This window comes from Acanthopagrus latus, chromosome 9 (genome assembly GCF_904848185.1).
Source record: "Acanthopagrus latus isolate v.2019 chromosome 9, fAcaLat1.1, whole genome shotgun sequence".
NCBI classification, from domain to species: Eukaryota; Metazoa; Chordata; class Actinopteri; order Spariformes; family Sparidae; genus Acanthopagrus; species Acanthopagrus latus.
Genome location: NC_051047.1, coordinates 858,607 through 886,577, shown reverse-complemented (window position 1 = coordinate 886,577; position 27,971 = coordinate 858,607). Strand labels below are relative to the sequence as shown.

At 39.3% G+C, this 27,971-nt stretch overlaps 1 protein-coding gene across 3 annotated transcripts in view; it reads left to right on the top strand.

Annotated features, from left to right (window-relative positions):
* dnajc10 (DnaJ (Hsp40) homolog, subfamily C, member 10) overlaps positions 1 to 22,117 on the top strand; it is a 54,928-nt gene extending 32,811 nt beyond the window's left edge. For all 3 annotated transcript variants that reach the window (XM_037110516.1, XM_037110517.1, XM_037110518.1), the window contains 10 exons: positions 6,899 to 7,015; positions 7,099 to 7,200; positions 8,404 to 8,464; positions 9,002 to 9,096; positions 13,840 to 13,973; positions 15,818 to 15,871; positions 15,978 to 16,125; positions 20,647 to 20,769; positions 21,603 to 21,710; positions 21,785 to 22,117. In XM_037110516.1, coding sequence (XP_036966411.1) covers positions 6,899 to 7,015; positions 7,099 to 7,200; positions 8,404 to 8,464; positions 9,002 to 9,096; positions 13,840 to 13,973; positions 15,818 to 15,871; positions 15,978 to 16,125; positions 20,647 to 20,769; positions 21,603 to 21,710; positions 21,785 to 21,796 — 954 coding nt within the window. In that variant the 3' untranslated portion in view covers positions 21,797 to 22,117. The remainder of the gene's footprint in view (positions 1 to 6,898; positions 7,016 to 7,098; positions 7,201 to 8,403; positions 8,465 to 9,001; positions 9,097 to 13,839; positions 13,974 to 15,817; positions 15,872 to 15,977; positions 16,126 to 20,646; positions 20,770 to 21,602; positions 21,711 to 21,784) is intronic.
* The last annotated feature ends 5,854 nt before the right edge of the window (positions 22,118 to 27,971 follow it).

The following is a 27,971-nucleotide window of genomic DNA, read 5'->3' as shown; positions in this document are numbered from 1 at the left end:
CTGGGCTTGTATTTTTAAAGATATTGTACGATTTTGGACTAATCACAGTTTTAGTTTGAAGAACTTTTAGCCCGTCTTCTGACTTTATAATGGGTGTGTATTGTGTGAGCTAGAGTGCGTGACATCATCAACTGCTGCACCCCAGAGTGTAGAGCAGCTCCAAAAGTGAGAAATAAATTCTCTTCAGCTTGATTTAGATCCAAAACCTTTCACTCAACATGGACAATGTATACATAGAAATGTAGGAAATCTTGTTGGCTTTCAGATGATGGTCTCATTTTAGATGTACGAGTTACAGTTTTGGATGTGGAAGCCCTGGAGCGTCAAGAAGTCACTAAGCTGCCCCATAAGCCGCAATGTTAATTTTGAGCCTAAATTTCTGGAAGGTACCTGATTTGTCTCTCGCGTTTGTGCCCTCATTTCTCACTTTCCAGAAATAAAAACAAGATCACCGAGTTCGGCTATGTCTCCCCTCACTCACCATATAGATATTTTGGCCCTAACAGTTACGGGTTTTTTGTAAAATCGCAGGGGTTTGGGAGGCATTTTCCCATTCATTCTTATGGGGACAGCGTGTGTATCTGTAGAATGCGTGTGTATTGCGTCAGCTAGAGTGAGTGACACAATGACTTGATTGGAGAGCAGCTGGAACACTGGAGAGAGAATTCTCTTCAGCTGGATTTGAATCCAACATCTTTTACTTTACATAGAAGATGCAGCCATTTTAAGCTCTTTCTGTCTTTGAAGTCTTTTCTCACCTATTTATGCTCTTTTTCCCCTCTTACTCTGCAACTTGTTAGCCTTTTCAGTCTTTTCTCACCTTTTTAAACTCTTTCAGATCTGTTATTCTACAGCTTTTTAGCTTTTTCTGATATTCATCTTTCTGCCTTTTCAACTCCTTCAACCATTCTGCTTCATGTTCAGATATGAAAATGTTCAACTTTTTAAACTCTGTCCACCGTCCTCAGCTTTTCTGCCTTTTCATCTTTTAAAAATATTCATCTTTGTGCCTTTGCAGCTTTTTTATACATTCTGCTTCATGTTCTGCTACAGAAACGGTTCAGCTATCAATTGGTTCAACTTTTTAAGCTCTTTCTGCCTTTAACTTTTCAACTTTTCCAGCTTTTCAGCTTTTTCATCTTTTCAGCAGTACATTCAGCAGATTTCCTTTCGGCCTTCAGCATTCACACTGTATTTTCACAGGAAATACAAATTTTTCTAGTTATTATTATTATGACATTTTACGAATACGACATTTTATTTATTTATTACTGATTGATTGATTTATTTTCTTATTAATTCTTAATTTGTTTATTTCTTTTTTTCATCTTATTTTGTGTTTAAAAAATAAAGACATTTGAGAACATTGGAATGTTTTTATCAGAGCTTTTCTTGTGGAAAACCTGATGCGGCCCAGCCTCACCCAGACTCTGTCTCCAGTGGCAAATTGAGTTTGAGACCCCTGCTTAAGACACACAACACACTGACTTAAAAACACAGTACAGAAAATGCTAGGGGTCTACATATCCCAACTGATTTTCAAGGGAAGATAGTGTCTTTGACACAGTAGAGGGTGTGTTAAAGGATATGAACAGTCAAATTTAGGGTCTATCACTAGATTCAGATCTCATCCTATTTTTCTTCTGCTTTATCTGTGAGGGTCACACAGATGTTACTGCATTTCTATCCCCCCTTTTTTCAAGGTCTCTTGGGGTTTCTGGAGCCAAGCCCAGTTTCTCTTTGGGCAAAGGCAGGGTACACCCTGGATGAGTCGCGAGCTCATCGCAATGCCCTTACTGATGGCAAAGACTGCCACACAATGTGTCAACTGTGCATTAGGAGGTTCAGAATCTTGCGAAAGGATACTTTGACGGTTGCGGGTTAATTCACATCCTTTGATCTGTGGTTAAATTGTGTCGAGTTAACAAAGATGATGAAAATGTTGGCACCGTGAGTGAAGGGATTTTTGCTTGGAGAGACTTCCTGTCTGTCCCATCCATGGCCGTTACTGAGACTAAAGGTATGCTTTATCACTCCATTTGCAGCCTGGACGCAGAGTGATGCATGTCTCCTCTCTGGTCTGACTTCAGGGTTGGGCTGCTACACGAAGCTATTGAGAGAATGACAGCCTGTGAGTGCTTTTGGACAGCGGAGGGTCTCACGGCAGCACCCGCTGCTCGTTGAGGAAAGTAACTGCGGAGTGATACGTGCTTTAAAGTCAGAGTCTCCAAACACAAAAGTCGCTACATTTGTCGCTAGTCGCTTTTGACAAAAAAAGTCGGGAGGATGATTTGTTTGTGTTTTATTATAATCCAACCACTTGCAATTTGACATGAGGGGAATTTTTGCGATTTTTTTAATTTTTCAGATTTTTATTTATTTATTTATTTATTTTTCAGATTTTTTTTTTTTTTTTTCAGATTTTTTTTTTTCCTCCCATCCTATTGCTTACTCGCGCCGGGAGAGTGGGGAAAAGTAAGAATCTCCCAGTGCTTAACAAAAATAAACTCAAACTTTTTGACAATAGTCAACTCAGTACAGAGTGAATTGCAGTACACAGTGAACTGCAGTACAGAGTGAATTGCAGTGCACAGTGAACTGCAGTACAGAGTGAATTGCAGTACAGAGTGAACTGCAGTACAGAGTGAATTGCAGGACTGTACAGAGTGAATTGCAGGACTTTATATTATTACTGTTAATCTTTATAATAATGATTGACATAAAGAGAAAGAGGCTGATAAACTGAGCCTAAAAAATACAGATGCTCATATTTTTGTGGTTACAAAAATCAGTTGTAAAACAATAGTGAAACTCAAAGTCACGCCTGAAGGTGGTGACACTCCTGGAGCACATCTCCTACTCAGTCCTTGACCACCATGAACTTTTTCAGATTCTTGCCTTCAATTCCCTGACCAACCACTCGCAAGTTCTGACGCTTTGAACAACAGATCAGGTCCTCCATTTTAGTTTCAAGTGAGCAGTGTTCCTTCTACAAGGAGGACAGCTTCGATCGTGGTTCTACAACTTCTTGTTCCAAGCTTTTAACATTGTCGGACTGAGATGAGAGGGCCATCTCCATCTCTGAAGTGGTAGAAGTGTGTCTTGCCATCCCATTGTAATGGATTCAAGTGATGAATGGGTATTGGCAGCCCACGTGGTCCTGCCATTTCACCTGCTTTCATTCCATCAATAGCTGTGCTTATTTCCTCTGGGGGCAGACTCCAGCTTTTCTACAAACTCATCAGAGAAAGTGTGAGTTTCCAATTGGTCAGGAAATGTATTTTGGGCATGTGGGTCATATATTACTAGGGATTCATTTATATTGTACCTTCTAAATGCATTGTATATTTAAATAGGGTCTATTATTGTATCATCATTATGATTTTTAATCGAAGTTTGATTGATTGAAATTCATTTTCTTGCTTCTTGTCATTTGATCTGCCAGGCTTAAATTTTGTGTGCTTTTTACTCCTTGCTTGTTAAGTGTTTGGTTAATTCTGAGCATATCAAAGGCTGCCCTAGCTGCAGATAATGTATTGTACTCTGCCCTTAAGATTAGTCTTTTTTTTTTTTCTATTGTAGGGGTTCTATTCCTAAAGACCTGCTCTTGGAGAGTTTGGATTTCAGATTTTAACTGCAGTCTTTTCTGGTGTTCATTATGAGTCCCCTTAAAAAGGCCTTGAAATCATTCCACTTGATTCCTGCTATTGTTGTAAAATACTTATCTCTCTCTTTCGCCACATACCTAACAACATTTTCTTCTAGTAGCCAGTTCAGATTCTTATTCCATCTACCCATCCACATAAATCAGATAGCATGGTCCATGATCCAATATTGGTACGCTGCCATAAAATCAGTCTTGTTTTTTTGGAAACCAGCGTTGCTGAGGCTAAAAAGTTGTCTATGCATGAGTACGTCTGCAACTGCTGTAGTGGCAGGCAAGGCCAGTTTATCCATATACTGGACTGGGCAAGTGCCCAGGGGCACTAACCATTGGCTGGGCACTCTTTTCGTGGTTCTTGATGCTTTAGCAGTATTGTTGTTGTGGCATTCATGCCAATAAAGCAGATTTGAATAGAATTGAATTAATAAACCTTTAGATTCTTGCCTGTAGACTGATAAGTGTTGTGTTTACAAATGAGCAAAAAATCCAGATTTCTTCAAATTGTTATTGCCAATGGGAATTTAAATTTAAATGTCAGGCAATGTTTTCCTCACGGAAATTATATTTTTTTACAAGCTAGCTATCTCCCTCTGTCAACCACAATCTGCCTCCTCTGTCAATAAACTCTATTAAACTCTGTTTAATGACAGGTGTTAAAAGCCTTAGGTAACGTTAGGTCAGAGAGAGACTGAGACAGAGAGACAGACAGACAGGATCCGTGATAGCGCAGAGTCACCAGCTGGATTGTGCACCCACGGTCAATAGTATTAGTAGGTGTATAGGTAAACAAACAAACAACATCCATTACGACCATTATTCATTGTATTATTAGATTTGTGGGAAGTTATTACAGTAAAGATGTTCACTTCCCCACAAACTTAATAAATCCCTGCAAACGTTATAGTTATTACATTTGTGGGAAATTGCATGTTATAGGACAGCAGATCAGTAAAAAAAATTGTTCACTTTGGTGTGAACGATTTTGGCGGCCATTTTTCAAGATGGCCGCCATTGCTATTCAATGTTTATTACATCAATTATTCAAACAGTGATCCAAGCATAAAATTATACATACAAATACTCTCTAAAGGACATTTTAATGGAAGAAGACCCTTGTCCCTCAAAAATTCAAGATAGCTGATATTTTTAAAGTTGGCCACCGTTCCTGTCGAATATTAATTATTCCAATTGTTCAAATGGTGATGCAGGCATAAAATTAGGCAGAAATACTCTTCAAGGAACACTGTTTTGGAAAAAGGTGTGTGCCACTCAAAAATTCAAGATGGACATCATTTCTGTCAAATAGTCATAATGTCTGCTTTGTCTGTCTCCTCTCCTTTGACCTGTCCAGCTTAGTTAAACTTGACAGGTCAAAGGAGAGGAGGCAGACAGAGCAGACATTATGACTATAAAATCCCCGCCGGCACATCTCTCACGTTCATTTGAGTACTCAAGCCTCTCCATCACGGCAAGGTGCAGTCCACAGAGAGGAAGGGCCAGTAAAACTTCAGGATGGAAACCATTTTTCAAGATGGCTGCCATTCCTGTTCTGTGTTCATTGCCACTGTTTCCAGATAGTCATACAGAAAATATGCCACAGATACTCTGTTAACTCCACTTTTTGGAAAAATTGGATGGCCAATAAAAAAATCAAGATGGAGACCTTTTCCAAGATGGCCGTCATTTTGGTAGTATGTACACTGATGCACAAATGCATGTTAGTAGCATTGTAGCCATTAGAATATTTTTGCTAACTTTTTTATTCACATTTGCAATTACACAGTTCTGTGCAAGTGAAACCCAATCTAAAACATTTGCATCTTCCACGGCACTCTGATTTGCTGCCACACTTGGCTAGTTGTTCATAACTTTGTGCAACTGGTGCATTTGCTGTCCCTAAGCTTTTTCCATCCCCAGTCAGTAGGACTCTCTTCTTCTGGCTGACACTGGGTGGCTTGACCCTATATGCAGCCTGCCTGATATGCAGCACATTTATTGTGTTGAACCAGAGCTGCTCTTGTTGGAGGAATGGCTTCATATGGATTCAGCTTTCAGGCAAACATGTCAAGTCTAGCCTTATCTACACTAACAGCTGTGCTTGATCGACCATACAGCAGGACCACAAACTTCTCAAGGATCTCCAGGTCACTGTCAGTAAGAACAGGAGGGTATTGACTTAGTTTGCTGAAAATGAGAGAGGCCTCCCAGGTTTGCCAGGCAGTCTTTTTGCCTATGTTGTGAAAGGCTGATACAGTATCACAACCTGTAAAGGCGTGAAAGAATAGAATGCCTTTAGTCTTAACCTGCCCAATAACATGGTACAGGTCAAGAACACCAATCCACCAAACAGTCAGTGTGTAATAGTTGTCTCTTAGTCCTCTTTGTTTACTAATCTGGCTTCTTCTTTGATCTTGTTTATGAACTTCTGTGCCTCTGTCAGTTTGTTAAATGTGTGTGTCTACTCTCTGTAAGTTACCATCAGTTTGGCCATTATTATTATGCCATGTCTGAATCCCATGTTCCCTAGCTACACTGCAACAGCATTCAAAATCCCATCAAGTCTGCCTGCAAAAACTTTTGACCATAACTGTATGTAGATGTAAAACAGGATTGAAGAATGTGGATCTGGGAGGAATTTGAGCCTAGGTGGTCTAGGACCAGAGCCACAGGACTCTCCTCCTATCCTCAATGGAGACCTGGCAAAGGACAGGCCACAACAAACAAAGAGCAGCACAGCATTTACACCAATAAGCCTTACCCCCGTTCACACATATGGGCTAAGGCATGGGCGTTGCAACTGGCTGCCATTTACTTTGAATTCAACCCCCAAATAACATCCTTGTGTTGTCCACTGAAACTCAAGTTGTGCCTTAACATTCAAGGATCAAAAGTCCTGCAGAAGTGGAAAAGAGGATCAAACATCACTTAAAAACAACAACCAAAAACGCTTGAATGACAACCAATCGCAACCAATTTGCTATTCTCACAAACGTGTATTTCTATCATGTAGCTTAAATGAGCTTATTCACTGAAGCACATCAATCAGAGCTTAATATGTGTTCAGTGCCAAGCTTGCCTGCAATCTTCTGGCTTATTTGAATCGAGAGAAAGCTTGAAGAGTGCTCAATGTCCTCTGACTCTAACAAAGACCTGACTTTGCATTTAAAAAAAAAAAAAAAAGATTCTTGTGATGTCACCATCTTAATTTAATAAATGTTTGATTGATGTGTGCAGTGGTGTCCTCCATGTCGAGCCTTACTGCCTGAACTGAGGAAAGCTTCAATCCAGTTGGCAGGGCAGATAAAGTTTGGTACTCTGGACTGTACCATCCACCACAACCTCTGCTCTATGGTAAGCACATACATATTTGGCCTGTATTATTAATAATACTACAGCCCTGACAGGTTAATCATTTGTCTGTCTCTATTTCTTAGTATAATATTCAGGCTTATCCTACCACAGTGATCTTTAATGGTTCCTCTGTTCATGAATATGAAGGACAACATTCGGCTGATGGCATCCTGGATTTCATACAGGTACTACTACATACCAATTACATACTCTAACACGCTACAGCTGTTGCTTTTGCTTGCCAGGAATCTCTCTCAAAGAAAAATCACCGTTCTGACACTGTCACAAAAATGGTTTCAGCTAAATATGGTCACATCCACAGGTATTTGTGCTCATGCACACCTAAAATTTCACGGTGGAGAAAATGTCTATTAACTAGATGAATGAAATTCGGTAGACATGTGTGTCACACCAAGATTTACAAAAAAGTATCTCTTGGCACCATGACCTAAACCCGACAGGAAGTCAGCCATTTCAAACAAAGTTCTTATTTCTGGCAATTTGCACGTGTTGTACTTAACCAAACTTCTTGTAGGGTTTTTACCCAGATGACTTGAAATTTTGTCAGGGTATTCTTAAAGGTCAAACGTTATCAAAAGTTGGGGGTTTTTTTTGTTTTTTTTACAGCCTGGTTTGGCAAATTTTGAGGCAACACCAAGAAACAGGACGTTGTTGTAACTCATGCATACTTTATGTTTCACTTAGAAAGCAAAATCTCCTGACACTACTGCTCATGGGACTATTATCTTAACTGTCCACAGATTGAACTAACCACTTAATCACCAGGCGTTGATTATTTTGTGCCCTGTAACAGTACAGAAACCTTCTTTGCCTTAGAAATTTGGGGTTTCAACCATGAGCTATACAGTCACTGTCCCCATATAGCTAACCGTAGCTCACATGTTGCCAAACACCAAGCACCTTAGTCCAGCTAGCCACCTAACATAGCCAAGTCTGCTTTCCCTTTGGTTACACAGGAGTTTACAATATTTGAAAATGTACAAAACTTGGCACAAATGTCAGCAGTAGCAAAACGTGATTCTCATTATGGGAAAAATGGTTGAATATTGCCCCCTACAAAACATTTATGAAGTAGCCCTCAAATTTTGGCAGGTGCATAGAATACCTCAAGACATAAAAAAAGAGCAAATGCATAGACCCAAGAGGAAGTCAGCCATTTAGATTTTAGTGGGGAAATGAGTGCCATTTACAGGCATCATAGTTAATGAAGTCCTCACGGTCTGATCAACCTGAAATTTGGTTGCCCTTTTTGAATGGAAAGTCATCAACAAAACATGTGGGAGCTGAGCACCTCTAAAGGTGTGATCCTACAATCACTCCTGGTTGCATTAACACCTATTCAATTACCTCTCTCTCTGTCTCTACAGGATCTGGTCCATCCATCTGTGGTGGTCCTGGATCCGCCTAGCTTCACTGAGAGAGTTAAAGGTAAAACAACTTATTCCAGCACCAGGTACAGTGTGGCCCTGGTTTTAATTGGCAGGTTGGGGGCTGGTTGCACAAAGAAAGATGTAGAAGTCATTGGGTTGCTCAAAGCAGTCTAGTTCTTAAACTAACAGCTCTATTCTTGAGAAGGATTTATTCACCAGGTAATCAGGTAAAACCAAGTTTTCTCAAACTGAAAAATGTGTTTTACCAATCAACCAGTCATGCTGTTTCTCACTATAAGCACTTCAGCAGTAAATTGGAATTCTACAGTTACAGAAAATCTTTCTAAATGTTGTGAACAGAGCGACACGGCATGAATTCCAGTATTTTTAAATATTTGAGTGCAGTCTCTAAATGTACCCTGCTCACTCACAGTAAATATCACAGCTCTTAGTTAACAAAAAGTCTGGAAGAGTGTTGGATGAATTTAAATGACACAGTCTTCATTTTTGTATGACTAATCTTGCCGAGTTTAAGAGTTCAACTAAAAGGAAACAAGGAACTACAACTACTACTAAGTTTGTTTCTTGGTTGCAGGTCGAGATGAAGGGCAGATCTGGGCAGTTGATTTCTATGCTCCATGGTGCGGTCCCTGTCAGGCTCTGATGCCAGAGTGGAGACGTATGGCCAGGGTACAAAACATCAAACACAATTCATCTACACACACCCATATTTAACAGATATAACATATAAACTGTTCAAAGACATGTTCCAGTAGCTTGCCAAAACATTGCCAAGCAGTAGCTCTCCGAACCTAATCTTACCATTTATCATTGAGCAGGTGCAATTATATCCAAATACACTGGCAAGCTTTTCAAGCATTTGCAACCATCAGTCTGTGTTGAAGGCAGGCAGTTCTATGTTTTCAATGTTAAAATCCATTCTACCACATATAGTCTTTCCTTTTATCTTCCTTGTTTTTATGCTGCAAATCAGCACACAAACAACAATCGCGTGTCACACTTCCTCTCATCTTGAACTCAGAAATTCTCTGAGATTAAAGGGATATTCCAGTGTAAATTTAATCCATGGTCTAACACACTGTGACACAAAGTATGCTTTATTCCGTTCTTTTTCCCTGTCAGCTCTTGATAATAACTGTTATAAACTGTATATATACATATATACATATACGTATGTGTGTATATTTATATATACTAGTGCATTGCCCGTAGGAAGCATCTATTCCTATAGATAAGTGGGAGGTTAAGTACGGTAGCTTTTTCATGGATTGCCAAATGAGGCTGTGTTTGAAGGTGGGACGTCAGGGATAGAAGTAGCTGTTTTTTGTCTACTTTTGATTATACCATTATTTTTCACCTTAAAAACTACTTACCTTGCCTTGTTTGGTGTCATTATTTTCAGCACAACCTCACGTGTGACTGTACAGTTATTTTTTCATTTTGACATACCTTATTAACACTATGGACCTAAAATCACAAAATAACATAAAATCAGTATAGGAAAAAGTTAGATTTTTTACTGTGAAAACCAAAAAAATATGTTTAATGAACCAAATGCATTAGTTATAGTGCAAATATAAATTGTTGTTTGCTAAATTTGTGCATAAGTTTTTGAAATTTACAAAGTTATATGTAACTATTTACATTTAAATGCAGGAAGTGCCTCAGGCTCAGGGCTCCTCAGCTCATTCCTGCCTGTTCCACATTCAGCAGTCTCCTCCTTGTTTTGACTCACAACACAAAAAAAAACAACTACACTACACACTAAACACACTATACTAAACACTATATAACATACTATATACGTATATACATACACACACACACACACACACACACACACGTACAGTGCTCAGCGTAAATGAGTACACCCCCTTTGAAAAGTAATATTTTAAACACAAAAATTATTTCCAAAATGTTGACAGGACTAAGTTTCATTTAACATCTGTTTAACTTATGACATGAAAGTAAGGTTAATAATATAACTTTCAGATATAAATAAACATACATTTTCAGTTTCACTTGAAGTAGTGTAAGGCTAAGTTTTAGAATAAAAATGTCTAATTTAACAATAATCAACCACAGTTGAGTCTAATTATTCATTACACAGGTGTCCAGCAGACAGTTGAATATAAAAGGGTGCAGAAAACCCCTTCCCATTTCATGTTGTTAGCAATGGCACCACATGGAAGAGAAATGTCTCAAGACCTGAGAAAGAAAACAATTTATTTACACTGCAAAGGTGAAGGCTACAAGAAGGTCAGCAAAGCTTTACTTATCAGTCAGAATACTGTAGCAAAAGTGGTACAAAAACTTAAAAAAGATGGAACTGCAACCATCTCACAGAGATGTCCAGGTCATCCATGGAAGTTAACACCTCGACAGGAGCGTCTTCTGATGACAAGGGTCGAAGAAAATCAACATGCAAGTTCTCTGCAGTTATCCAAAGAAAGTAGAAAGCCAAACTGGGGTGACTATTTCCCGTGACACAATACGGCTTACACTGAAGAGGAATGACACGCATGGGTGCCGTCCCCGACAGAAGCCTCTCCTAAAGCCCAGGTACAAAAAAGATGAAGACTACCTCATACTCTATACTTTGGAGTCATGAGACCAAGATGAATATTTTTGGAACTGATGACTTCAAAACTGTATGGTGTCGCAACGGTGAGGAATACAAAGAAAAATGCATGATGCCTACAGTGAAACATGGTGGTGGCAGTGTCCTTATGTGGGGTTGCATGAGTGCTGCTTGTGTCAGGGAGCTGCGTTTCATTGATGGCATCATGAATTCACAGATGTATTGCTCTATACTGAAAGAAAAGATGCTACCATCACTCCATGCCCTTTTCCAACATGACAATGATCATAAACACACATCTAAGGCCACTATTGGATTTCTGAAGAAGAACAGGGTGAGAGTGATTCAGTGGCCAGGTGTGTCTCCTGATCTGAACCCGATTGAACACCTATGGGGAATTCTGAAGAGACAAGTTGAGCATCACTCTCCATCCAGCATCCAGTCTAGCATCATCAAAGTAGTTTTCAAGGAGGAGGTCTACGACTCACTAAATAATGAGCACTCGCGGAGATGTTTACTGTTTCAACAAAAAGGATTTGAATTTATTTACATAAACAGAAATATTTTCCGGGTTGACTTCAATCAATGAGCAAATATAATAATAAATGTAATATAATAAAAAATGTAATTTAGCAGTTGATAAAGTGTTTCAGTCCTCATTCCTTCAACACAAAAAGCAGACAAAAGACCAAACCAGCTGTCCTCTGATCACAGGAGGAAGATGGCCTGACTAGGAGGAGGGACCCTTGCAACAAAAAAAAATCATAATGAATAATAGTTCATGCGCAATATACATCTTGAATAGTCATCATTATTATTATCATTTTTTTTATACCATTACCATATACCATTTTCCAAATTATAATTATAATTATAATTAATGCAAAGTTTCAATAGGCTCCAACAACGTATATATGTATATAATAATCAGAAATCCTTTAATGTCCCGCAGACGGGGAAATTTGTTAATTATGTATGTATGTATGTATGTATGTATGTGTACATGTATATATGTATGTGTGTATATATGTGTTTATGTATATATGTATGTGTGTATATATGTGTTTATGTATATATGTATGTGTGTATATATGTGTTTATGTATATATGTATGTGTGTATATATGTGTTTATGTATATATGTATGTGTGTATATATGTGTTTATGTATATATGTATGTGTGTATATATGTGTTTATGTATATATGTATGTGTGTATATATGTATGTGTGTATATATGTATATAGATGTGTATATATAGATGTATCAGTGTTGTTTTTGTCGACGATGACGAAATTATTTCGTTGACGCCCCTTTTTTCATGACGATAACGAGACAGTGACGAAATAAACATGGCTCTTTGATGACTAAAACATGATGAGACGTGTGTGAGTTGTCGTTGACGAGACAAGAATGGACGTAAATGTTAGTGGGTGGTCTGTCAGATGTTCAAAATGCATGGCATTTCTGCTGTCTTGGTTGTCCGCTTGTAGTTGCAAGTGATAAAATGCATCACATTCTGCAAGAACCCAGTTCTAAACTCCAATGGGGTGCAACGTAAAGCTCTTATTTTGAAGACAAATTCGTTGTCACTGTTCACTGCCCAACTCCAACACATTGCAACACATTGTGAGCTTGTAGATCTTATGTACTTATTGACCTAAATTAATTTGTTAAAAGACTATACTTCTTTAGTTTTTTTTTAACTAAAACTGCCTAAAACTAGACTAAAACCTGTTTAAGTTTTCGTCTACTAGAACTGGACTAAAACTATCACATATAGAACTGACTAAATGGGGGGGTTCTTACTCAGTGACACAGTGTTTTAGACCATGGATTAAATTTACACCTGAACATCCCTTTAATGTCCCAAATTTACGAGAAAAAAAAATCTTATATTTTAGTTATTTTTATTTTCTTTGGCAAGGAACCACATCACTTCTCTTTGCAGGGTTGGCGCAACCTCATCACACAATTGATGCTGCTTTTTGCTGTATGTAATGCTCATAATTATCATTATATCAAAAGTGTCCTGACTTTATAGGTACAGTGTGTAATATGTAGTGGCATCTAGCCGAACAGACGTTTAGCTGTTTAGATCTATGTACAGAGTGGCTCCCCCTCCACTGATGTCCCATGTTGTACCACTATGTTGTTACTGTAGCTCAGAACAGACGAACCTGGCACAAGCAAGGGTCTTTTGCCTTTTTAAATTTAGTGGGTGGCCACTGGAAATGCATTGATTTGAGCATACCGTAGCCTCAGTTTTTGCCTCTCAGACAGCTGGTTGTAATGTAGTGTTTGCATGACTGAATTTACTGTTGCAGTAAGACAACATAACTAACAAAGATATTTAGGGCTGAGAGTGTGCCAAAGACAGTCAAAAGTCCATATTTTAAATCTGTTCCTTGTCCATGAGGGCCACCGTAACCCTTCTCCAACGTCTTAAGAAAGGGAGGTGTGAGCAAGGGAGCCTTGCATTCTAGAAATTCACTGCTAAATGCTGTTAAATTGATATCACACACTGTACCTTTAAACAAATTGCCTATACCAATGACCAACGTTGTAGTTCCTGTTGCACAAAAGCCTTTCCCAAGTCAGTATGTTGTTTTCTTGAGGATTGGCTTAATTCAACTCAAGAAGTGTTTGCCTATTTCTAGAAGAAACACAGTTTGAGGTTTAGCTTGTTATTACTGCTTTTTTGCGGTTTTATCTTTGTATAGTGACAAGCTAAGATTGGAAGCAAGCATTCTACAAGGTGGGCTATTGGGGACTCCTTGCACAGGGTGTAACTTGTATAACCTGTGTGTGTCTTTCTTTCTGTCTTATCCAGTTGCTGTCAGGTCAGATCCTGGTTGGTTCAGTTGACTGTCAGCAGTTTCAGTCATTCTGTCAGAGTCAGAATGTGAGGGCGTACCCTGAAATCCGCCTGTACCTTGGCAATACCTGGCAGTCAGATCGTTACATGTATGTAAAATACTCATTCTGCATGTACATACATTTTTACACACTGTAGGCAAAACAAAATGTTATTTAGGCACCATTAGAATCAAAAATGTTTTTTTCTAAACATCAGATTTTTGTCTTAAAATGGCTATGATATATTAATATTATTATTTTCTCTTGTAGTGAGGTTATCTCTTTATCAATCACCTGATTGTCAAGCTCTGCTCAGCTGTCCTTTTTTCAGTTGGTAGGGATAATAAACAAACAGTAAATATTGGACTTGGTTTCATCATGTGAGGACAAACACCCCTTGAAATGAATGATGATGTTGCTCTACAACTGTGTTATAAAGCAACTGCTTACGAGCAATGTCACTATCAGCTTAAACAGTGCGTTGATTATATGTTGTGTCTCACTCTCGTCAAAGTGGCTGAAAAATCTAATATGCAGGTTTAAGTGTTCAGGTGGAATTATAAAGCTCAGATATGTTGTGGAGTTCCTTAGTGACATGTGCTTGTCTAGCTCCTTTCAATTAGTGTATTGCTTTTGCTATCTGCTTTGGTGGGTCATTGGTACATGATGAATTACTGGTACTGGTGCTATAAGTAGCCACAGCCGTACGTAATGGTTGTGCCTAATGACAGCCGTTCTAATGCTGTTGGACAACCTTGTAGACTAGGGCTGGGCGATAAATCGGTAAAATCAATTAATTTGAGTTTGTGGTCTAGGGCAATTTTAAAAAAATGAAAAACAATTTTCTTTTTAACTTAGTCTGCCACCATTCCCCATGGGCTGCTGAAGTTCATAGTGGGCTCCGCCCTCCCCCCACATTGACTTTCCACAGAGAAACAAACACAACAACATGGCAGCAAGCCAAGAGTTCGTTTTTAAAAAGCCACTGTCTCGTCACTAGTTTTGTTCTGTAGCGTCAAACCTGGAACAAACCACAGTCCTCAGTCTCAAGACAGCGGACTGACCCATTTATTTCAGCATCTCATACAGATGCATGCATCACAGTGGGACACTTGTTGTTCACTACGAGATGTACAAGACTATGGCAGCCCACAAACACCCGCTATAAAGCAGCCAGTATTAGTTGAATCATTTAATCATTGTGTCCTGTATTAAAAGAAAGGGGCTCAGTGGACAGCTGTTACAGATGCGGTCACATTGCATATTGCTAAAGATAGGGTGCCCATATATACAGTAGGAAGTTCATCTACACGCTGAAAACTTTTGACCCCAGGTTTGAGTTACAAAGCCACAACGGGGCATGCCTCAAGCCAGAGGGATGAGACAGGTTCGTGTTCCTGACCAAACATGTTAAAAAGACAGCAAGCACACGCCTCATGTCCTGTACATCACCAACATGTCATGTTTACTATGCAATGCATGCAGATGTTTAATTTAGTTTACATATCGTCAGGGATACAAAATGTTGTTTGTGAACAAAAGGTAGATGAAACACAATGGGTTAAATTGCTCTGTATCTTCTGCACCATTCTTTTCCCTGACAGATCTAATAAGTTATGGTGTGGCACTAGTATAAATATGCAAAAGATATTTAATGATAGGCTTTCTACACCCATTTGTGGATAATTGTGGGAGTGGAATGGAACCCTGTGCTCATGCATGCAGTTCCACAACGAATGTGAATTGTGAAACAGAAGTAGGCATTTGCATAGCTTTATAAATCCGATGAGAAGAATACATATGCATATTTCTGTCTTTGTGCATACACACAGTTTAAGCCATGAGTTTATACACAGTTTTATGAATCTGGATCCAGGTCTTTCTGAAAAGATAGCTGCTACTGTATCTAAAGGTTTGTTTGATCCTGTTCATCTATTTCTCTGTCTCTACAGGAGATACAATGGTTGGCACAGAGATGCCCATTCACTGAGAGCGTGGGCACTGAGGTCAGACACAGTCAGAGTTTTCTGTTCTTCTAGTGTCAGAATAATCAGTGATTGGGTAAATGTGTAGTCCATTTGATGTGTGTATGTGTATGCCTTGTTTGTACAGCTCTTTGCCCAGAGTGTCTGTGGACCTGACTCCAGAGTCCTATCGGTCTCAGGTTCTATCAGGCCAGGATCACTGGATTTTGGATTTTTACGCCCCGTGGTGTGGACCCTGTCAACACTTTGCCCCAGAGTTTGAAGTCCTAGCTCGGGTGAGTTTATTTTTTGTAATGAATCTTTTATCTGGTAACTTCTATGGTTCCTGTCAGTCACAGCCCAGTAGAGGTGACATTCATATTAAAACAGACTTTCCAGTATGAAGGTATTATTGGTGCAAAAGATTTGAGCACCTGCAACAGTGGAATTTGTAGTTGTGTATCAGTGATTGTGTATGTGTATCAGTAAATGTGTGGTCACATACACATGAATTGTGTACTGATTTTTTTCTCTTGACAAATACAACACAATACTTACACAAATTCTTAATTACAGGTGCACAAATCCTATTTTACAAGTCACAGATTAAAAACCTGACACGCTCAAGTTTTTGCTTCAATTGTTGTAGTATATTTGGTGCAAAACATTTGTGTACCTGTATCAGACAATGTGAACTTGTGGACGAAATTAGAATATGTGCAAATCTGAATGTGAACTTGTGCTATAAATGTTCAATGTATGTAAAACAATTTCTCACAAAAATATGTGTGTTATTTTAAAACACAAAAACAAAGCGATAAGTACAAGTGCGCAAATCTTCCCCACGAGTCACAGATTCTGTTTCCTTCAACTACAAGTCACAAATTGCGCCCTCCACTGACATATATGGTGCAAAACTATCTGTGCATTCAGTCTATGGTGCAAAAGGTGGGTGCTGATTTGAGTTCATTGATCCCACAGCCAATCAGAGGAGAGGGGCTTTTGTCCCACAGCCAATCAGAGGAGAGGGTGGATTCAGCACATGGTAAACTATCAGCAGCAGAGACAGCATCTTCTGCTCGCTAGCAGGCTAACAACTGGTCAGCAGTGGGCCTCGCTTGCACTGTTTTGTAAAAGTGGACATGTCAGCTGGCAAACTTCAAGCAAACATGACAATTTGTGTTTCTATACTTTAGCGCCTGTCTTAGTAGTGAGCAGTTATTACAGCAACTACCTACTGCGGTCAAGCCAGCCGTAGTTCGCGTTAGCTTGGTCAAATCAGCCGCACATAGTTTTCTAGTGCGCGAATCTACTAACATTTATGGTAATCGTAATGAAACTGCTCTGAAAAGCTGCTAGTAGTGACTGTGGGGCAGACTGCAGTCTCACAGTCAGACCCATGAAAATGACAATACTTTTACAGTAATTATTCCCGGTAATAAACTGAAGGTATTACAAAGTTATGCGTCTCAATGTCAAAGTAAGGCACAACATGGGGGGGGGGGGGAGGGGGGGAGTTTCCATAAGCAGTTCAAAATTCATATACTGCTGGACTTAGTACTTACTAGACTACCTGCATGCATAATATGAAGTATTTTTACTGTATACTGTTCGAGTAATCCTGTGTCAAAATACTTGAGAGGACAAGATTAAGGATATTTCACCCAACTTTGACATGGAATACTGAGCTTATTTTCCATAAGTAGTCCAAGATTCATACACTACTGAACTTAGTACTTCCTAGACAATGTGCATGAATAATATAAAGTACTTTTACAGTGTACTTTTCGAGTAATCATGTGTCAAAATCCATTAAGGAAAGCAGGTAAAGCAGGGGAATGAGGACACAGATGAGGTCAGATTTATTATCTGACTGTTATGACACATGATGTTAAATAAATCATACAGAGAGTTAATCTGGAAAGGAAACTGTGAACCTGCTTTCTCCCATCCCTGAAACCCATGGACAGCAAGTCATTAAAAATGTACACTGCACTTCTATCATGTTGAGAAATAAAAGCTAATGATTTCATAGTGATAGATTTACAACATTATTTAAAAGTAAATGTTATTATCAGTATAATCATTACAAAACCTGCCCTCTCTCTATGTCTTTTTTGTCTGTTTTCTCAAACTTGAATTTTAGGGTTCTGCACAAACCCCTGATAAAAACTGCTAGAGCTACTCTCCGAGTTTGGGGGCACAGCTCCCAATGCTCCAATAATCACTGGGACCTTTTTGGTCTTCACCTTCAACATCAGTTGAAGTTGTTCCTTCAACTCCTGGTACTTCCTGATCTTTTTGTGCTCCATCTTCCTGATGAAACTGTCAGTGAAGATTGGCACATCTATCTTAATTGTTCTCTTCTGCTCCTAGTCAACCACAGTCAACATGTGCTGGCTGATGGTCAGCTCATTTCTCAAGTTGTATCCATGGCCTTATATGCTGGAGGTGTTGTTATGACTGGAAAAAGACCTACTCATGAATCCAAGTTTCAGAATTGCACACTGTTGGGGGAAATACTCCAATCTTGTGCTTAACAGAGAGTAATATGGTTACCGCAGTCTAATGATACTTGGTTACAAGTACATTTCTGCATCAAATTTGGGTGGAAAGACTTATTCTTGTTCTCTGTTAAGGATTTTGACAAAGGATTACTTAAAGAGTACACAGTAAAAGTACTTCATACTAGTTATTCACGTAGTCTAGGAAGTACTAAGTCCAGCAGTATATGAATATTACTGCTACTACTTATGGAAACGTTTTATTTTTTTTTTTCCTCATGTTATCCTTTACTTTGAAATCCAGATGCATACCTTTGTGATACCTTTAGTTTATTACCAGGAATAATTACTGTAAAAGTATTGTAACTTTCATGGGTCTGACTGTGAGACTGCTGTCTGCCCCACAGTCACTACCAGCAGCTCTTCAGTGCGGTTTCATTACGATTACCGTAAATGTTAGTAGATTCGCGCACTAGCAAACAATGTGCTGCTGATGTGATCAAGCTAACGCGAACCACGGCTGGCTTGACCGCAGTAGGTAGTTGCTGTAATAACTGCTCATTACTAAGACAGGCGCTAAAGTATAGAAACACAAATTGTGTTTGCTAGAAGCTTCCCAGCTGACATGTCCACTTTTACAAAACGTTGCAAGCGAGACCCACCACTGAACAGTTGTTAACCTGCTAGCTAGCAGAAGATGCTGTCTCTGCTGCTGTTAGTTTAGCATGTGCTGAATCCACCCTCTCCTCTGATTGGCTACAGGACAAAAGCCCCTCACCTCTGATTGGCTGTGGGATCAGTCGATCTCAGATCAGCACCCACCTTTTGCACCATAGACTGAATGCACAGATAGTTTCACATCACATATCTCAGTGCAGGGCGCGATTGGTGATTTGTAGTTGAAGCAAACAGAATCTGTAACTCATGGGGAAGATTTGTGCGCTTGTACTTGGCGATTTGTGTTTGTGTTTTAAAAGAACACATGTATTTTTGTGAGAAACATGATTTGTGTTGGTTTTTTAAAAGAACACATTACATTGAACATTTATTGCGATTTGCACATGTTCTAATTTTGTCCACAAGTTCACAAATAAAGAATTTGTGAAAGTGTTGTGTTGTATTTGTCGAGAGAAAAAAAATCTGAACGATATATTGTTACCGTACCTATATCTAGATATGAACATTCAAGATATTAATATCGAAAAAGAAACAATATAAACGATATAGATTTCGCCGCTCGCCCTGCATGTACAGCTCTGGTAGTCACAACAACATTTTTACGATTGCCCTTGAATGCACTGCTAAGGTCAGCCAACTACAAACCTCATTTCATGCTTGCTGTGGATCGACAGCTGAAGCCAACAAATGACAAACATGAGGGTGGGAGTGAGGGAGACAGAGATGCACACACACACACACACACACACACACACACACACAGTGTTTCCAACTTGGCAACTTTCTCGCTAGATTTAGAGACTTTTCAGACCCTCTTAGTGACTTTATTTCTAAAAAAGCGACTAGTGACAAATTTAGTGACTTATCCAGATCATCAGGGGAAAGATGAGAAATATATTATATTGTAATTCTCTGCTGCTCAGAGTCATCACAGTCCACGGCTCCTCTGCAGCAGCGCCGGGGTCTCTCCCCTCCCGAGCGGCTGTGCAGGCGGCAGGCCGGTGTGTTGGGGGCTGGCTGGGGCAGCAGGAGCGACACCGCGGCCCCTCTGCCGTTTACTCTGTTGATCCGTTAATTCTCTGACTTCTCTCTAGATTCCACTGGTACTTTACCGATAACCTGAAGCTGCTGAGTCTCGATCTTCACTTTCACTCTTCTCTCCAGATTAAGATGTCATCGTTCATCTTGTAAAAATGCGCATAGTTTGTTTGATCTTCTCCCTCCCTTTACTGTTGTTACTTCAAATATATTTGTCTCTGTAGAGAGTTTGTGATAATTTGGTAATGATTTCTCTATCAACCATTTGTATATGGCTTAAAATAATCTCTTTATTTTTCTGAAAAATGCTTGGTTTTTACCGAACCCGTAGTCATATTGTATCATATCGATATCAAGATATCTGGCATGAATATCGAGATATGAAATTTTGTCTATATCGTTCGGCCCTACCACACATTTACTGATACACATACACTATCACTGTACACAACTACAAATTCCACTGTTACAGGTGCTCAAACCTTTTGCACCAATAATACCTTCATTTTCCAGCAGCCATATGCTGTGACATGAAACACAAATGTACATGCTCTTTCCCTTATGTATTAAAAAGGATGTCCTTTGTGCAACTGACAGATTCTTAAAGGGGAGGTTCGAGCAGGGAAGGTGGACTGCCAGGCTCATCATCAGACCTGTCAATCAGCTGGAATCAGTGCCTACCCTACCGTCAGATTCTACCCATACCTGGAAACGGGGAGGGTGAGGACACTACCATTCTGATAAAGAGCTTAACCAATCAAAACTTAATTCTAAAGTAATTTTACTAGAACATGATGTAGCATTCACTACTTAAGTGAAATATTATTAGGCAGTCATTAACACATTAACAGGGGCACCGCCTCTATTGATGAATTCATCAGTTTATTAATTAATTAGGAGAAAGTTATCACATCAATTCAATCAGTCCTACACCCAAACTGTTTCAGTTCTGATTATATTGATGTCTACCTCTGCTATAAAAGAAAATGCACAGAAACAAGAACTGAGGGACTGACCACAGCGGAGACACACAGCATGTGCTCTTCGGTTTTGTTGCATTCAATGGCAAAGTGCAGATGTGGGATGCATGGAGCAAGAGCGTTTACAAAAGTCAAAAACTGGACTTAAGAAAAAGGGAAGATTACAAAATTATAGACTATTCAGCAAGTGGTGGGTGTTTAAGATTGTGTATGTTCTGTATACAATATTTGTTTTTTGTTATCCCAAACATGGCTGAAAATAGTCATTAAGTCTCCTTAATAACAAATAGTGGCTTCACAATCAATGTAGACACTTTATAAAGACTGGTGTGTAAATATTCTTGATCTGAAGAAAATTCTGAGGCTTTAAATTTTTTAATAAACAAACCTATAATCAACTCATTTCAATTTCAGGCGTAAAAAACTGATAAGTTAAGTCACACACACTTCCAGCTTAAGCCCTTTCCTTTCCGAGTACAAATGCAGATACAGATCATTTTGTAGTTGCTCGTTGCTACTGAACATGGGTGCACTGTCTAAAGCTGTATATGTTGTGTGTGTGTGTGTTGACAGCATGAACACAGTGGGGAACCTCTAAATAGCCGGGATGCTAACGTAATCGCTGACACCATCAGACAACGACTACAGCAGCTGTCAACGCGGTTTCACAACAAACAAAAGGCAACTCGCAGTTCACCTCAAGTTTAAATGCTGTAAAATGAACCAAAGTGTGACTTCTGTCTTTTTCATTGCAGGATGAACTTTGATGATCTTTCAGTGGTGATGGGAGAAAGACCTGTAATCTGATAGGTCAAGGATGGGCAGAAGTGGATTTGACTGGTCCAGCACAAACATCAGTCAGTTAACACTCCTTGAAAAGTAACAAACAGACTGACTGTTACCTGCTGTGCTAAATGTGCTAAATACTTCTGCCTTGTTTTATTTGTTTGGATTTTGTCTTCATTGGTTGTATTTACTCTATGACGTAAAACTGTGAGACACTGTATACTGGATATGTAATTGAACCACACACACACAGGTGTGTGTAAAAACTGGTGAACACAATAAAAAATGTATTTCTATTAAGATTTTGAGTCACATCAGTTTTACAAACTTGACAGCAGTATTTACCATTTTGGGGTTTAGGTTGGTTGGTCAGGCAACTAGCATTAGCTAGCATACTGCTGTTGGCAGGACCTTACCGCACTCAATCTCACCTAGAGTTCTTGCTGACTTCTTTAACTTTCTGAAATTGTTTTTTTTCTCAACACAATGCATAACTATAGCAAGCTGTTGCACCACACTAATCTTTAGTCTGCTTCTCTTTTTTTTCCCACTCATGGATTTTGCCTGGTTTTGTGGCAGAGTGTCATATGTGCAAAATGTGGGGCACATTTCATGTTTTTGTTTTATTTTTGTTTGGTAAGGTTGGCAGTTGTACAACACCCTAAATGGTTTGTATTAGGTGATGTGATTGACTGTGAAATGTGTAGGTTTTGGATAACTCTCTTATGCTGGAGTATAAATGGGCCTAAGATAGGGTTAATTTGGTAAGGTTTATTAGTTAGAATGTTAATGATCACATAACTCTGCTAGAAGGAAGAAATGTTTGTCCTATCTTAGATCAAGCAGATGTGGCCCTGTTACAGGAGACACATCTGGTGGATACATAAATAGCTAAATTTAAGATAGGATACGTGGGACAGGTATATCATAGCTCATATACTAGCAATAAATGTGGGATTGCAATACTTGGACATAAAAATTAAAATTTTGTCATGTTGAAACAACATAAGGATAATGAAGGGAGGATAGTATGTGTTGAGGCTAAAATAATGGAGTTAAGGTTAATATATGTAATATATATGCCCCAAATAAAGAAGAGCCAGCCTAAGGTTAATAAAATGATGGGCGATTATAACCAGGTACAAGATGGGGTTTTGGATAAAATGTACTTCACAAGTAGTGTACCGAGAGACAGAAGAGCCATACATCTGATGATGAGAGACTTGGGCCTGATGGATATTTGGAGGCTAGTACATCCCAGAGATAGAGAATATACGTTTTATTCAAATATGCATAAAAGTCATAGCCGCTCTCTGATATCCAAAGACCTGGTAGAAGGAACGGTAGACTGCTCAATTGGACCCATTGCATTAATGGATCATGCTAATGTGCAATGGGGAGTAAATTTGGGGTCAGATATTATTGAATCTAATAGATGGAGGATTAATGTGTCATTGCTTCAGGATGAAACCTTTACCAATTTATTAGGGGAATATCTTAAAATGTGTTTGACATTAACATTGGATCAACTGAGAGATTAGGTTCAGTGTGGGAGGCCTCTAAGGCTTATGTAAGAGGCGAAAAAAGACAGTAAAAAAACAAGTGCTGGGATTAGAATTCCAGCTGAAGGATACAGAAAAGGAACTGGCAAATAATCATACTGATGACCATCTGAGAAGAGTATGTGAATTAAAATTCCAGTTAAATGAGTTACACATTAAAAAGGTAGAATATGCTTTGTTTAGAATGAAAAGTAACTTATAAGAGTAGGGAAAAAACCAGTAAAATACTGGCTAGGCAATTTAAAAAAAAAGTTGCCAGCTTTAGAATACCGGCAATTAAAAATACAAATGGGGAAATAGGGGCAAGTACAAAGGACATTAATGGAGTGTTCAAAGACTTTTATGTGAAGCTTTATAAATCAGGGCCCATATTCACAAAGAATGTCTATTGATACGCATCCAATAGTGTTGAGCATTACAGACAGCAGCATTATATATGGCACAAAACAGGCAACCATTCATTGCACAACTTTGTGGTAGGCATATTCATATGTAGTGGGACACATGTTGCCTTGCCCAAATTCAGAGATCACAAACATATTGCTAATCGAAAGTCATATCCTCTTTCTATTAAAAGACTAAGAGTCCTGGGCCCATATTCACAAAGAATCTTAAGGCTAAAAGTAGCTCGTAACAGGCGAATTCAGGAGCAGCTCCTAAAAATAATGGGCGTGTCAGTCGTAACTTTAGGACTCCTAATTTTTGAAAATAAGCGTTATTCACAAAACATAAGCCTAAAAGTAGCATCTAAGTCTGGGAGACCTTAGAAGTAGTCCAGAGGACTCCTAACTCGCTAAGATCTAGTCACAGCCGAATGTTTTGGAGACGTTGAATGACAGGGAATTATTAAAACGATGTCGGATGGACCGCAAAGGGATTGAAGGTGTGGTTGAAACAATCCAGTAACACAGGAGTTAAAACGTTTGTCAACGCTCCGGTATTTGGTTACAGGGAAAATGCAGCTCTTCGCACGGGACTAGTATTACCTAGGTTTGGTGCGGCGCATTCGCACAGGATAAGCAAAGTCTGTGTATTAAGTCTAATTTACTGACATTATCCGCCGGGTTGATCGCACCGGAGCCCTTGCTGGAGCAGCACAACAGTTAGATATGGATATGTTTAATATAATAACTGGAGCCTGTTGAAAGATGGAAAAATGTTCCTTACCGCATGCTGCCATGCTTGTAATCCATCTAGTCATCTTTCGAGATTTCGGTCTTCTGATGAGCCTCCTGAATTTGCACCCAAAATGCTGTCAAAAGTTTCATTTACAATTCCCATCGCAGCCTCGATAATTCTCGACCAGGAAAAAGGCGGAAAAAAAGGTGTGGAAAACACAAAACAATCTTAAGAAAAACAAAAAAACGACCCAAAATCACAGAGATGTCGATTCGCATGGGGACTAATGTTTTAATTACTCTAATCCCGAAGAAAGACAGAGACGCTATGGACCCGGGGAGCTATAGACCCATAAATTTGATAGATGTTGATGGCAAAATTCTTACCAAAGTGCTTGCCACAAGAATAGAAAGATCTATGCCATATATACATGCAGACCAAGTGGGTTTTGTTAAAGAGCGCTCTTCATTAGATAATGTTAGGCGGTTATTACATCTTGAGTCGTGATGTGGGTACGCCCACTGCAACGCTCTCGTTGGATGCAGAAAAAGCGTATGACAGAGTGGTACTGGCTTACCTTTTGTACACATTAAGAGTGTTTTGGAGTGGACTTCATAAAATGGATAAAGATTATTTACTTGTCCCCAAAGTCATCTGTTCTAACTAATGGCCTGAAATCTCCCCTTTTTGGCCTCATGAGAGGCCAGAAACAGGGGGATCCACTGAGCCCGCTGCTCTTCACCACATTTCTAGAACCATTAGCTATAGCTCGAAGAGCAGATACAGGTATTAAATGGGTGTGGGGTGGTGGGACAGAACAAAAGTTGTTTTTATATGCAGGGGATATTTTGCTGCTTATTTCAGACCTGGCTAAGTCTATCCCCATAATCCTAAATAAGATTGAAACCTTTTCTCGAATATTTGGATAGAAATTTAATTCCTGTATCGAGGTCTTGCTCTCAGTCAGAGATCTGTAACTTTAAATTTAGATGGATTCCGGTGGCTGACCTGTTTGAAATAACAGAAATTAATCTAATGCCATACTTCAAGAGATGAAAAATAATTTTGAAAGATGGAAGATTAATCTCTCCCTGTGGGGTAAAATTAATACTATTAAGATGGTGATAGCACCACAATTTAATTATATATCAGTGATGCTGCCAGTAATTATTCTTAGCGGCATATACAAACAATAAAATCAAATGAGAAAAAGATTATTTGTGGAATGGGAAAAAAAACCTCTGTACTACTAGGGAAAATGGGGGCTTGGCCCTTCCAAATGTAGAAATATATAATTTAGCTTTGGCTAAGCTGGTGAGGCACTGGGCTAACTACGATTCTCAACCGGATTGGATAAAGATAGAAATGGCCACGGTGGCTCCCTCCAGACTCATACAGGCTCGCTCTCAGATTAAGGTGGTGGTGGGGGGAGGGGGGAATCCCATTCTGAAGCACTCTCAGTGGGTGTGGTCTGAGGTACATAGGTTGATGGGTAAATCACAATACAAGCAGGGGTATTCTTCTGTGTGGGATAACCCACGTATCATGATAGGTAAACACTCATTTTGTTGGGATCCATGGCAGAGGAGTGGTACGTATATGTGTGATTGGTGACTTAAATAAGGATGCAGTTTTTCAGTCATATCAGGAGGTGGTGGACCAATTTCTTTTGGAGGGAGGGGGTGAATTTTGGAAATGTCTACAACTAAGGAGCAGTGTGCGAAGTACAATGCATAGGGCTTCAGTATTCTACAAAAAAGATTATGGAATTACAAAGTGTGAATACTGAGAATCTTAGACTAGTATGGCAAAGAGATTTAGATTGTGAAATTAGTAAGGAGAAATGGCATAATATAGTTTCCAGGGTTGATTGGGCCACTAGGGATATTAGAAGTAAATATACCAATTACAAAATTATATGTAGATACTACTACACTCCTATGAAGCTTTTTAGAATGGGCTTAGTAGAAGACAAAAGGTGTTGGAAGTGTAAGAGAGAAAATGGCACATTTTTACATGCCATTTTGGAATGTCCTGTGGTATTTCCCCTCTGGAAAGATGTATTGCGGAAACTGGGAGATTGGTTGGGACAAAGGATACCCAAGTCTCCACTGTTCTGCCTCCTGGGAGATAGCACACTTTTGCCACAAGGAGTCAACAAATGACAGCATGCGCTAATAACTGTAGGCCTCATCACTGCAGCAAGGCTTATACTGAGGAACTGGAAGAGCACCTGTACGCTGGAGCTTGCGGATTGGACTAAACTGATGAAGGAGACTGCATGATATGAATATTTGATTGCCAGGAAGAACAATGCTAAAGGGAAGTTTCATTTAGTGTGGGACTATTTCTTTTTATATATATTAAGGGCCTGGTACATTAAGGATATGTTGAAACTCATCGCAGCTGTTATGATCACAAACAATACAGTGGTGTAGAGGGGTGTTGTCCTTTAAGTTTTGTTTCAACTGCCTTTTGTGTTTTGCCTTTTCTTTTTGATGTCTTTTATAAGTTATTTGTATTATCTGAAAGAAAACGAATAACTGTATGATCTGCCTCTCCAGATCATACAGTTGGGTCCGGAAATATTGGGACAGTGACACAATTTTCATAATTGTGGACCTGTACCACGATCACGGTGGATTTGAAAAGAAATAATCAAATGAAATTGAGTTGCAGACCTTCAGCTTTAATTTCAGGGTGTTTGCTTTAAATTTGGAGAAAGGGTTTAGGAATTGCAAAAAAAAAAAAAAAATCATACATAGTCCTCTCATTTCAAGGGACCATGACGAGGACTGCCTGAAGCCTGCAACCCATGGACATCACCAACCACTGGGTTTTCTCCTTTGTGATGCTTTGCCAGGAATTGACTGCAGCTGTCTTCAGAAGTTTGATTGCAGGTCTTTCTGCCTTAAATTGTTGTCTTAAGCGAGTGGAATGCATGCTCGATCAGACTGAGATCAGGTGATTGACTCAGCCGGTGTAGAATAGTCCACTTCTTTGCCATGAAAAACTTCTGGGTAGCTTTCATGGTATGTTCACTGGATCACTATACATCTGTGCTGTGAAGCACTGGCCAATCATCTTTGCTGAATTTGGCTGAATATGAGCAGACAGAATGTTCATGTAGACTTCAGAATTCATGTGGCTGCTTCCGTCTTCTGTCACATCATCAATGAACACTAGTGACCCAGTGCCATTGGAAGCAATGCATGCCAATGCCATTGCACTGCCTCCATCATGTTTTATAGGTGATGTGGTGTGCTTCGGATCATGAAGGGCTCCAAGCCTCCTTCATTTTGTTCTTTTCCGATCATTTTGGTACAAGTTGATCTTAGTTGCATCCATCCAAAGAATGGTGTTCCAGAAATGGTTTGGCTTTTTTAGATGTGTTCTGGCAAACTGTTATCTGGCCTTTTCTAATCTTGAGGCTTGTGAATGGTTTGCACCCTGTGGTGAGCCCTCTTTATTTGCT